The 13,893-nt window shown below is 38.2% G+C and overlaps 1 protein-coding gene across 13 annotated transcripts in view; it reads right to left on the bottom strand.

The window, feature by feature from the left end:
* TENM3 (teneurin transmembrane protein 3) overlaps positions 1-13,893 on the bottom strand; it is a 696,676-nt gene that overhangs the window by 284,156 nt on the left and 398,627 nt on the right. For 10 of the 13 annotated variants that reach the window (XM_052683284.1, XM_052683286.1, XM_052683287.1 and 7 more), the window contains one exon: positions 10,526-10,804. The exons of the other annotated variants lie outside the window; for them this stretch is intronic. In XM_052683284.1, coding sequence (XP_052539244.1) covers positions 10,526-10,804 — 279 coding nt within the window. The remainder of the gene's footprint in view (positions 1-10,525; positions 10,805-13,893) is intronic. 13 annotated transcript variants of the gene reach the window in all.

Raw genomic sequence — 13,893 nt, 5'->3', positions numbered from 1 at the left:
CATCGTGCGGAATCCTGGCCTGACATGCAATGAATGCAGCAGGCATCAAAGGCTCTTCCACTGAAACATTCTGAATGTGAAGGGAGACAAAATGATTCTTCTTCATGTCACTGTGCCAATAACACACTTCTCTATAATGCACAGGTGAAAACAAGGTGAAAACAACAGCCAACTAGACACAAAGCTTATATGATTTACCATCAAAGTGCTGTTCTCAATAAGTGAGGGAAAAAAATAACAAGCATTGCTGTTTCTTAACAAACATGTCCTTTCCTGAGGGACTTGAATCTCATCTTCTTCCAATCTGAACTGAGAAGAAAATCTTAAATTTTGCCAACAAATCAGACAGATCATATAAATGAAATTTCTAACAAGTTCAACAGATACATTGTTTTAATAACTGTAAAAGGAATTAATTTCCAAATTTCATTTGGTATTTAACTTCAAGCTGAACAGTCATCTGGCATAAATAGAACTTTCCACCCAGAAAAATAAAAAATAAATCTACACATGGGTTTAGCAACAGCTTTTAAAGAGTTGTCTATTTCAAAAGCATTTAAGGCCATTTTTATTAAAAAAGAATCTTGACAACTTCAAGTCTGCGCTTAATTCCTCCATCTAATATTTGACCACCATACAAAAACAGTAACCTAGCACTGCTACTGATCTTCTGACAGTAATCCAGCCTGCATTCACTTTAAAGACAAAATCACTGTTAGATTATTTCTTAATGATGTTACATTGACTTCTTCAAGAAATTGCAATTAAAATCTTAATTCAAATAAAATCATAAAGTCTCCTAAACAACTGAATATGAATGCCCACACTCCATAAAGAACTATTATTTAGACTTCATACCATTACTTTAGTTTTGCCTAATAATTATATAAATACATATATAAGTTTGTATCAGTATGTTCATACGTATACACATCCCCTTACATCCATGTAACTAAGAAGAGATGAAGGAAGCAGTGGCAGAGAAAATCGCTTTCAAATGACAGTAGATGAAACAATCTAACAGCTCTGATAAGGTTTTTTTTTTCTTCTTCTTTTTATTCCAATGATAATTACACCAATAAACCTGATTCAGCAATTCTGTTGCTCTCTAATTCATTAATTAAAACAATTTACTGCTACCACTGTGATTTTTTCAAGGACATCAAAACACCATTCCAAATCAAAACAGCAGAGATCATCAGTTTATAGATGTGCAAAGCATGCTTTGCTTTCATGGCTACCTCACAATTAAAACATTTACGACTCAAATGAAAAAGAACTGTTTTCTTTCAGATTTCCTTGTGTAAGCACATTTAGAACACATTTTGTTTAGGGGTTCTAACGGCAATATTTGTAGAGCAAGCTTAAAATGTATTTACCAAAAGTTAACTACTTACAATTTGAAGAACAATTAAGATATTAATATTATAACAAACCGCAGAGCTACTTTCTTATAGCCTTTGTTTTCTAAACCCATTTCCTGTGAGTAATTTTTGGGTCAAATGATAACACGCTTGACTTACAGAAAATAAAACCCGAGGGAAGCTGAACAAGTTCTTCTGTTCATCCTCTCCCACAAAGCAGGACTGATGGGAACTATGCTGACAAGCTGACCAAAACCAATTTGAAAATGTTTTGGAAAGTATTTTAGATGATGAAATATTTGCACGGTCCTCAGCAATCTCTTTCACTAAATTCTCCTTGGAGCTACATTGTCTGAGCTAGCTTATTTCCACTACTTGCATCATTTGCAATGGACCTTTTCCTAGTGTCTTCAGTGTAAAACTCCTGACCGTTCTCGTAAACCTTGTTGGCTGGCATTTGCATCAAAATGCAGTGCCAATGCCAGTCAGAGATGCAGCATTTCTGTCTTGGCACTGCTGAGTGCAGTAGTAGGATTACTTCAGCTGTACCGCATATAAATGACGTGCTTTGAGGTCATGGAAGAAACCCTCACGTGTCACAGAAAACCTTGCCAACAAATGTTTACACTTCACTCTAACCTGGCTACGTGGGAGAAATGCAGAAACACTTCCTAGGCACACAGATCTGGACAGGACAGGAAAGTCAGTTCAATCCCAGGTTCAATACCAGCTGAGAAGCACCATAGCAGAGGAAGAGCTGTTAGTAACACTTACCCCAGCTGGGCATGCACAAGACCAGGGGACCAGATGGAAGATGTGTGTGGGTGCTGACAGAGTCAATTAATTACACAGATCCTTGGAGATTCATGGCAATGGGAGGAGGTTCCCGGTGATTTTTTAGAAGGTAGAAGTCATTTCATCTTCAAGAAATAAAGAGTATGTGAGCAGGTAGAGGCAGTCAGCCTCACTCCTACTCTCCAGGGACAATTACTGAACGAATACTGCTGAAATTATCCTTCCAGGGATCCAGGAGAAGAAAATGCTTGAGAACAGCCAGCATGGATTTACCAAAAGCAGATCATTCCCAAATAACTCGACTGCAGCCTATGATCTGTCTTAGCAGACAAAGGGAGACAAGTACATGACATTTTCTCTGGACTTTAGCAAGGTTTTCAGCACTGTCTACTATAGTATCCTGATAGTTAAGCTGGAGAGAGATGAATTGGCCAGGTGGGTTACAAATGCAGTGTAAGGAAAACTGTTTGGATAATCAGGCAGAAAGAATAGCACTCAGTATCTCAAAGACAAACTGTTGGCACTAAATAACTGCCTTCTTCAGGGGCTAATACTGGGGCTGATGCTGTTTTATGTTTGCGTTACATTTAACATGTTGAGAATGAATAGGATGAAACGTGCCTTCAGCAAGTTTGTGGATGGTGCCAAGTTGCAGAGAGTGATCAACATGCTGCAGGGCAAGACTGTCTTTCAGAGGGATCTCAACATGCTGTGAGAGTGGGCAGAAAGCAGCTCATGAATTCCAAAGACAGAGTAACCTCATCTTACAGTACTAGCTGTGAATCTGCTGGAAAGCAGCTTTGTAGTAAAGGACCTGGGGTGTCAACCTAAACAAGAAGTTGAGCAGGAGTCAGTAGCGTGCCCTTGCCACAATAACAACTAACCCCGTGGCAGGCTGCCTTCAGAATACCAGCCAGCACACTCTTGGAAGTGAGTAGTTCCTATTTGTTCAGAACTTGAAGACCACATCTGGAATATAATATCCACTTTGGGGCTTCCCAGTATTCATATGACACTGACAAACTGTCATGATTTCTGCAGAAGCTGAAAAAGGTGACCAGAGTGATGAACCATACAACCCAAGGAGAAGCTGAGAGCACTGTGTTTATTCAATCTGGGGAAGGTAAAAAGTGGAAATATAACTTCAGTGTTCCATGACCTAGAGCAGCGGTTACAGCTACAGCAAATAAAATTCTGATTAGATATAAAGGAAAAAAAAAAAAAATTACAAAGAAGCTGGCAAAGCATAGGAACAATTGCCCAGAAATTATGTAGAAATCTCTCTCGGGATTTTCAAAACTCAACTGAATAAGGCCTCAAGCAACATCATCTAAATTAATGTTAGTCCATCTCTGAGCAGATGGTTGGACCATATGACCTAAAATATCATTCTAAACTGAATTGTTCTATGATTTTTTGAATGACAGTGATCCAGCCACGTGTCTTTCACGTTTTGATAACTGATTATTCTCATGTAAACATAAGTCTTAGCACTGAACTATACTTCTTCATATGGAATCCTTTTCCCCAGCTTTCATGCTGTACTACTAAGTGATTTTTTTCCAGGTTACAATGTTCAGTTTGTATTATCCAAGCCATTAAGAAAATCTATGCCACTGAATGTGGAGCACTACTAGATTCAGCTTGCCAGCTCATGAAATAGTATTAATTATTCTTCATGCATTTTTCCAATAATTTCTACATTCATCTTGCAATAGATGACCAATAGATGTTTAGGAGTATGTCAGGACTGAGACAAGGTCAAAAGCCTTCCTAATGTCAGAGACCTATTACGCTAGAATCTCCTTTACCAAGGAGGGGCTTACACTACCACAGAAGGGAATCAGTATCAAGTGCTCAAGTAGCTGACAAGACTTAGTTCCACATACACATGTTTATTGTTAAAAGCATAAACTTTTAAAGCTCTTTCTTGTATGATGATACCTGGCTAACTGTTCAGAACAGTTTCTTCTCCTTTCCCTTTCCCTTTATGGAGTTGTCCTTTCTATTTTTTTTTTTTTTATTTTTGCCTTCTGGAACCATATCCTCCTCAGCAATGTCTCAGACGTGAGTCATAAAAAGCCCAGGGGCTATAGGTGCTTTGTACATGCAGGATAATTTTTTTTACTTAGGTAACCTCTAATCCTTTATTTAATAGTACAAATATCAACAACGTGATCAGTTACTTTCCAAGCAAATGCTGAAACAAAAACAAGAAAGCTTATGAATAATATATTACCAGTCTTCCTGCATTGCTGAGTAATAAATTAACTCTTTGATGTATACAAACATGAATGCCAAGAAAAGGAGTGCATCTTCACTTTATTGCCTATTATATCTTATAATTGAATCATGGAACTATAGAATGGTTTGAGTTGGAAGGGACCTTAAAGATCATCCAGTTCCAACCTCATTGTATGGACATCTTCCACTAGACCACGTTGCCCAGGGCCCCATCCAACTTGGCCCTGAACAGTTCCAGGTACGGGGCATCCACAGCTTCCCTGGGCAGCCCATGCCAATGCCTAACCACCCTCTAAGTAAAGTATTTCTTCATTGCAACTAATTTAAAATTCCCCTCTTTTTGTTTACAGCCTCTTTTCCTGTTACTACTCCCACTGACAAAGAGTCCCTCTCCATTTTTTCTGTAGACCCCCTCAAGAACTGGAAGGCTGCAATGATGTTTTCCCAGAATCTTCTCTTTTGCAAGCTGAACAACTCCTACTCTCTCACTCTCTTTCTCTTCATAGCCTCTTTCAGTTGTATCTTTGTAAAATCCTCCTATGGATTCTGACCTTGCCTCCATTTTCTGTGTTTTTTTTGTTGTTTTTTTCTTTTTTCTCCTGAAATTCAGATCTCTTAAGAAATTCTGAGATATGCTAGATGGTCTTCAAACACCTCTTTCAACATTTCTCAACATTAGAACAATTTATCGTCTTGATAACCAAGGCTGAATTCTTTGAAATTCCCCTTTTAGATTTGCTTTCTTTGCAGAACCCGTCTAATTACTGTAAGCCGCCGTTAAGCCTACAGTTCCTGCGCATCAGATTTTGTTGGATGTATGCAGAGTGTCATCATTTGTCCTGATGTCCTATACTATCATATAATCATAATATGAGCTTCACTAGGATGGATCTTTGGATCCACTTTTACCTCTGAAATACAGAAGATCCAAAAATGTTATGGGAAAAGCTCAGCCTAGCCATTCCCTCTTATGGCTACCACTAGCCAAAAGAATCATCAGTGTAATTCTCAACTGAATTAACTGTTAACACTTGGAAGATTTACTGAAATATGTCCACAGATGTGCAACCATAATATAACAAGCTAAATATTGGCACAGAGGCAGAAAATGTACGACAATACTGCAGAAAACTGGGGATGACTCCTTTTGTATATGCATTTCTGTCCATGTGCATGTAACCAAAGAAAAATGCATATTCTTGTTTAGGTACTAAATATTACTTCAGAGCTGAGTTCCGTCAACAGTAAAACAGATGGATTTCCTAGCCATGAAATTTCTCAGCAGTGAAGCAGGATTTAAGAGATATTGGCATGCTTAATGAGGGGTAGATAATTGCTAGATGGAATACTGTAGGAAGGAGTGAAGAAGCTGTAAATGGTGGTATGGCAGTAAGATGAATATTCAATTCATCAGATATGTGGCTGGTTTTGATAAGTAGCTTCAGCGTTTGCCTACTAGGTAGCAAGCAGCTCCTATTCAGTAGAGCTCTTCCAAGATTTGCCTTTGCATAAAGAAGGTTGTTAAACATGTGAAAACATCTAACTCTTTCCTGAAAGATGTGCATTATTTAAGAATGCAGAGTTCAAGTACATGTTATACATGTATTGCCTTAGTGAGAACAGATTTAAAATGTCTTGACAAGTATCTTACCAATGTATTTCTTGGTTTTCAGAGATCTGAAATTCACCATTCTGGAAGGACAAGAGAGTATTAGATTCACAAGAATGTTGTCTTCAGAAATTGGCTGAGGATGGAGAAAGGAAGCAGGCAGGTGCCCAAGCTACAGATCAGATGGAAATTTTTCTTCACAGAAATCCTCAGCAACGGACATTCTGCTAGCAATATCTGCTTTTCAATAGCTGTGAAAAATGGGTCCAAGTTTCAAATCATTTATCTAACCAATTCAGAACGACTGCCTGAGGCCACAATCTCATACTCCACTCTCCATTTCTTTCTTTTTTTTTTTTCTTTCCATTTTATCACTTCCTAATATCCTCCAATTCTTTATTTATTTATTTATTTGGATTTAAACAAATTTCCAACAGTGAGAAACTTTCACTAAACAACAAAACAAACCTTCACATACCAGTGCCAGCGCAAGTGTACACCTAGTTACTCTTTGTGGATGTGAGTATGGTCAACTACATGGCACACACTGATCTGCAGGGTCTAACTCTCAGAAACACGGTCAATGCTGCTTTGAAAGGGATAGAAAGTAGTAAAGACCTGCTTAAGACTGAAATGACTAAAATCTTTTCAAAAGTTACAACTATTGTCATAGCCTGAGCTTCACGATTGCACAAATACAAAAATGCAATGTATTAAAAAACAAAACAAAACAAAACAAAAAACCCCACTAAACTAAATGAAAGCACAATTTTCTAAAAAGCTGCACTTCAGGAATAACTAGCTCTATTAACCTTTGTGTTTTGACTAACATCTTCTGGATGACACAAAGTCAGAGACAGCAGTTTAATGGATTTAAAAATAATTCAAATCACTATGCAAATTCTAAGATACCTTAAAATATAATGACCTTTAAAACAACATGGTTATCTGAAACTTAACTGTAATTTCTTGCTCATAGTCTGCTGCATATAAAAGATGGGCTACTTGAATTTCAATGCCACAGCTCCTAGAATAACTAAATACCACACATTTCTTGATGCAGCATTTTGAAAAAGAAAAGCATGCTCGTCATGCTGATCCATTTACTGATCCATTTTTTCAAAATATGTTCTTTGTTGTTGTTTGTTTCCTTTTGTCTCAAAGAGAACTGCAATGAAAATGAAGAAAACTGAGAAGCACATGAGTGCTTGGTGTGCTCCAATTGATACATCATGCTGTATGTGACACTGGTAGGCTGCCCAGATTAACAGATGCAGGACCTCCTTCGGAGAGGCTGACATGACAAATCTCCCTGAACGTGAAGCCAAGAGTCATATACGGAACTTGAACAAGCTCAAAGAAAAATATTTCTTTTCAGAATGATTTACACTAAGCAATAATCTGAACCTCTGTGGTGAGAATCTATGTTTGGAAACCAGTTCTGATGTTTTCTATACAAAATCTGCTGGCATTCACTAGGATATTAACTTATTAACTATACAACAACCATTTACAACTCTATTCCTTTTTTTTTTTTTTTTTTTTCCCCCCAAGAAAATTTTAATTCTGCCATTATCACACAAAAGCTCAGACAGCTTTGGTAGGATCTTAGAAACACACTTTTTTTTTTTTTTCCTGGAGACCTCCAGGAATAAAAGTTAGTATTTTCAACAGATTGTTTCCTCTCATTCATTGTAATTATGCAGCAGAACCTAGAGTTTTGCCCTTCTGAGGGAGGTGCAATCTACAACTATTTCCCAAGAGCAAACATACCCAACAAACTGAAAGGAAGGAAAAGAAATTGTATTTTGATGCCAAGCTTCTGTTCTTACCTAACTGATGAGAAACGAAACCATAATTACAATCAGCAAATAGTTAATCCTAACTTCATAAACCCATAGGACAAGTCACAGTTATCATCATGAATGGTACCATTAACTCCAATCAGAACGGCTTATGGCAACAGACTATTTAAAGCAGAGAGCTGCTTTCTTGGACAAGAGCAGCATCACTCAAGACCTGAGACCTTTCAGGCAAGGAAAGCAAGATCTGGAGTTGAGTTTTGCTTATTATAACCTGTTGCTCCTTACCTACTTTAGAGGTAAATATAGCGCACATAAATGTGTTGATCTGTAAAACAATTCAATTGAAATTCAATCAGGAATCTTTCAAACACAGCAGAGAAGACTGGCTGCAATGGTAGTTTTGGATTCAAAGCTTTATCGTATCTGTCAGATTTTAACCACATGCTAGTGCAGCTATTAACTTCAGGCCATAAATTAAGAAAACTCGCACCTGCAGTTTGGTCCTTATATTGGAGCACCTGTGCCTGCCAGGACGGTATTGCTTCCCTGCCTTTAAATCATATTTTTTATTCTACTGTGAGCATTTAACATACTGATTTCAACTATGTTTGTAAAATTGTTCCTGAGCCAAAACTTCCAGGTTCAGTGGAAACAAAATCCAGAGAAAAATACCAGAGAAGATTAAGCTTTTCACCACTTCCATAACATCTGCAGTGAAACGGGGACCCGTGACACAGTCTGAGTTATACATGTTTCATAGCCCTAGGGGACTTTCAAGCCATCAAAATTTCATTAGCCTCACAGCACTCCTAGTACCTCCTTAAGCTGGACTGCCGGCCTTCCTATCAATAAATAAATCAACTGTAATCCTTTTTAGTGACTAAACTCTCCTTTGAAGTTGTATCAAACATCAGACACTTTGCATGATTTTAACCACTGCAGAGTAGTGCTTTTTCTAACACGTACAGATTTCTCTCACACAAAATATGAAACAAAACTCTCATTTTCCACTAAGAGGGGTTCTTGTAACAACATTTTTGCCCTTTTATTTTTTTAATAAGAAATATTAATTTAAGGTTTATTAATGAAGTATACCTAAGCTGAAGCAGTGACCCTCTTGGGTAAGGTACAGATACAGCTCTCTTAAGGATACTGTGTGTATATACACATGCATAAAAAAATCATTAAGATAGGGTGTTATGAAAGACTCGAGGCAGTGATTTTCAGCACAGATTTCAAAAGAAAAAAATCAGAGGACTGCTGAACAACTTTTTTTCTAGAATGCTTTGCAGCCAAAGTACCAGGAGTAATTCAAAAGAATCTCCACTGCCAAAAGGAGTTAAGCATGTACTCCTATCCTCCCCCTTCAAAGCCTGCTTCCTGCCCATAATAAACTTCCTAAGCTTGAGACAAAGCTGTTTTGAACGTGGACAGCTGCCTCCTCAGGTAGCACACAGCACTAATTCCAACACAAAAAGCAAAATCCTCTTTAAGGTGGATGTCAAGCACAGGTGTCTTCAGCTAGAACCAGCCACCAAGGCAGGGAAAGGCAATGACAACAACAGCTATGGCTCTGCATTCTCAAACTGAAGTTGAAACAATAAATAAGTAGGACAAAACATTATTGCTTGCAGTTTAAAATAAAAGTGGTATCTTTCTTTCTAAGTGTCACAACACTCATGCTGCCATTTACCACAGTGTTTTAAAGCTAATGCCAGAGGGTTGAAATAAAATTGCTCCAGTTTTGGTACAGCTGAGCAGCCACATTTAATAAATTAATAAAATGAAGTTTAGACATCTAGGCAACAGCCTTTGTTCTAATTTTCATTTTTACTCGTTTTTCTTTATTCATCTTAGAATCTGTCATATAGGAAGTCATGAAGTTAATAGAAAAAGTGTATTCTAGTGAAGCTGAAAATCTTCTGCAAACAAAAAGAAGTTAAAGATAAAACGTTTTCTAAGATTTGTGCACTTAGCATTTAACATCACATCAGGTTCTGTTCATAACCTCGAGTTGAAGTAAAAGATTTCGCAAAGCTTTAAAAGTGAATCAAGTCAATTGCATTAACCTCCTTTCATTTAAAAAGCTAAGCCTTAATATACAATGGTCATACCCCACATCCTGCAAAGCTGCTGTTTAGATTTATTTGCAGATTTTAATTGCACAATAATCTAGTCCCCTAGGCACAAAGGCCACACATCCATCTTCACCACAATTCCAATTGCTCTCATAAGCTAGTAAGTTTAAAGCACAATCAAATTTGTTTTCCAATCACATGAGTCCTGTTAATAAGCCATTCTTTGTGTTCATTCATCCGTTCTAAGATTCTGCAACTTCTCTGAGATGTCTTAAAAGAGGAGTTTACAATGAAACCTTTGATTGCAAGCTGGCCTCAGGGATCAACTTTATCACCACTTACTTTGCTGCTTCCCAAAGGGTAACAGGTGAAATGGCCCAAGATAAAACAGAGCTAATCTTTTTTTGTGATGAAACTCTTCCAAAATTACAGCCAAAACATCAAGCCCAAAGCTTTTATTAGTTAGGACTGATAGTGAATATTGACTTTTCTGGGAAGGAGAGGAAAAAAAAAGTAAATAAATAATTCAAGGCCATTCCTTGAACTTTTAATGACTTGAAATGATTGAGTGCCAACCATGACAGCAAATAAAACATTGATTTATATACGTGCAAATGTGTAAGAACTTACCATTTTCACTGTCGGACTTGTTCTCATGTTCGGTATCAGTCAGAGTGAGGGCTGAGTTGGAACGACTCGACAGACAGGAGCTGCGCCCTGACTTGACCCCCCTGCCCCAAAGTCTCATGGCATGCTCTGGAGACATCACTCCTTCATTTTCAGTATCAGCATCTGACCCTGCACTGATAGAGTAACCTCTGTGGGGGAGCCCCATTTCCGCACAAAATGCCAGTCCTCGACGAGTTGCTGGTTCACAAACTCCTAACTGCCTTAGGGTAAAATTCTGTCCTGATTAGGGGAAAAAAAGATAACAGAAGGTGAGAATTTTTAAAAAAATAAATAATAAATTAAGAAGTTAGAAGTAAAAACTCTTTATGTGTCTTATTTTCTCAGGCATCACATAAGCTGTTTTGTCAAAACTCTGTAGGTACTACAATCAAGTGATTCCCTCTGTCTCCAGCTCTCTGCTGTGCCCCTTTCCCTTCTGAGAACCTTAGTACTACTTTGGCAACTGCTTCAACACATCAAAAGTGTTCTCATGTAGGAAAGAAACGTAACAGAACCTGCAAATGGAGAGAAGCTAATTTGGAACATGGAAGGATCAGAAGTAAATGGCAAGCTTTTCTTTTCTTTTCTTTTCCTTTTTTTTTTTTTCTTCTTCTTAGTTTTTTGAAGTGTGAAGCAGTATTTGTCAGAATTGCCTTTGTTGTCCTGACTAAAGAGGCCTACACAACAGGATATTTCCTGTACAGACTTCACCTAGTGTGGCACTGGAAAAATTAAATGGGAGCACAACCCCCATGGAGCTCTCTGCTCTCCTTTAATGCACAAATGTAAACAAACAGGAATGCTGCCTCCCTTTACCTGCAGCCCTGTGGTAAGATGGCATTTTCTGTCACTGAATTCAGGTTTTTACTGCTGAAGCAGAGCCTGCACATTTTAAGCAGACTTTCAAGCCTCTGTTTTGGGGCAGAGCAAGAGACATAAGCGAATCCCAAATGATTGTATTAATAAATTAGGTGCGATAAACTCATGACACTGCAGTAACTTAGAAGTGTCTAAGTTATGTGACACTCAAAAATGACTGCCTTTTTAACGGCTGTGTCTTCATCCTGCTTTTATGTCTGTAGATTTAAGACACTGTATGATATATAGACACTTTGCAAAGCTCATTTGCATGCCAGCACCCATAATGCTTTTCCATTCTGGCTCACAGTTTTCTGATAGCTCTGGGAACAAATCAGAATACATGCTCAATTTTTGTATCTGATAGGCATCTTAAGTGCTCCAAAATTAGCCATTTATAAATACATGAGAATACGTGTTTGTAACACTGTTAAAGCTTATAATACAGCAAAACCAGACTCCCCTCAAATAAAAACTAATAGAAAAAATATAAAAGTGTAATTAATTCCTGAAATATTAAGAGTTTAAGCATGTCAATAGGCAAGACATTAAGTGATCCAATTAATTACTTTATTGCTGTGGTCACACAAAGTGGTCACTAAGTGTCACTGACTCTGCAGTCAGAACCATAAATGAATTCTGTAAGCAAGTTTCATAAATAATGAAAATCAGTTACTACCATTAGGTACAAAGCTAACTAAAGTTATTTGCTGCTGTAAATAAGGATTTGAAAAGAAAAGCCACTGGGGAGGTGCATATTTAAGCAAATACAAAGGGAGAAGATACATCTATGACTAGGGCCAGACTGTATAAAGAGTACATGCAATATGCCATATGTGGACTGGCTGTACCTTGCCATTTAAAAACAGTCAGGCCACATGAACGCTCAGGTTTTGTGAGAGACGAAACTAAGAAGGGAAGTAAACAGGCCAAACAAACTGCCCAGCTGCAGCAGCAGGCAGAGCAGAACAAAAGGAGGGGCCTACAACATATCTTTTTTTGTCAGTGTTTTGGCAAATTTAAGGTAGGGATGACAGCCTGGCCTCTGGTGTTTTGTGTGGGATATGTCATTACAGGAATCTGTTATTCCAGCATCTCTGCAGATGAACCAAAGACAGGAGAGGCCAATATGCAGGTGTGTGAGCACTCACGGTTGCGGATGCAGCCCTGGGTTTGTCCTAAAAACAATGTTAAAGGAAGCAAAATAGAAAGAGGTGGCCCCCACTGACAACAAGACTGCTTGAATCAGTAATCAAGCAGCTGCTGACCTCCAGGCTACGAGGTTACGTGATACACCTATGGACCTGATATCTCCCAGGCTGAGCTGGGGGCTACAGCAGGATTGTGCTGTAGCCAGCTCCAAGGGCAATGGAGGTCACCCACAGCAGCACCCAGCTCTGCAGAGCATTGCCCTGCACACCCAGCATCAGCCACCCTGGCAGGCACTGTGTTTTGAAGAGACTACTGAGCCCTTTTACTTTTATTTCCTATTTTAATGACTATTTTTATGCTTTTAAGCAGACTAATATTTATTTCTAAGAGAAATAAATGAAAACCCGCACTGACTTTCTCAGGCTCAGTTCCAGGCACAATGGACCACCTATCCACTGCTTATGAGTTTTATTTTTTACAACAGCCTGCTTTCACCTCCTTTCTGCTTTTTCACCCCTCTTTGGAATGACATGAGAACCAAAACTGCATGTTACAGGGCCAAAGCAAAGCTCCAGTGCAATTCCAGATGCAGAAAAGGGGTTGTTTACTACTCTCTCATCACATTCAATACTTTAAAGCTCTTTCACTACACTGAAGTTGTACAGCATTCCCCAGAAATGCTGTAACAGCTTTAGAAACATCAGGCTCAATCATCTCCTGAATTAAAGCTTTCCTAAAAGCTTCACTAAGAGGATTGCACACTATATAAGTTGCCTACACAAATGAAAAACAAACAAAGTTGACATGGAAAAAATATGTATTTGTGTAGGAATTTATGTCCCAAAGGAAATCATACATATGTAATGCAAAGATTTTACATCCTCTTAAGATTCCCTGAAATTTTCAGGATCCAGGAGATGCTGAACGAGGCTGGGGCACAGAATTAATGGGCTGCAGACTGGAACAGGGGCTTTTACCTGCTAGGGAACAATGCTACCAAAAAAACTGAAAAGAAATTTGTAGGGGCTCAGTGGAAAAGAGTATGAAGACAGGATGTTCTCCCTCCTGTGTTCTTAACATTTCTAATTAACCTTTCCAGGAAGACTTCAACGTGAGGGATTTAATCATCAGTTTCTTATACTATACACGCATTTGTAAATTCTCCCACTGACAATAGGTGCCTCAGCATTTCATAATGACTTAAAAGCAACTTGGAGAATTTGTAATGAACTAATTTCAGAGAAGAAAATGTAGAAGAAAGAGTAAATAGATACGAATAAAGCTTTGAGGGCTTTTTTCCTTTTTGTTTTTTCTTCCTT

The sequence above is a fragment of the Tympanuchus pallidicinctus genome, unplaced genomic scaffold (genome assembly GCF_026119805.1).
Source record: "Tympanuchus pallidicinctus isolate F22 unplaced genomic scaffold, pur_lepc_1.0 scaffold2, whole genome shotgun sequence".
Lineage (NCBI taxonomy): Eukaryota > Metazoa > Chordata > Aves > Galliformes > Phasianidae > Tympanuchus > Tympanuchus pallidicinctus.
This window is presented reverse-complemented; position numbering and strand designations above follow the sequence as displayed.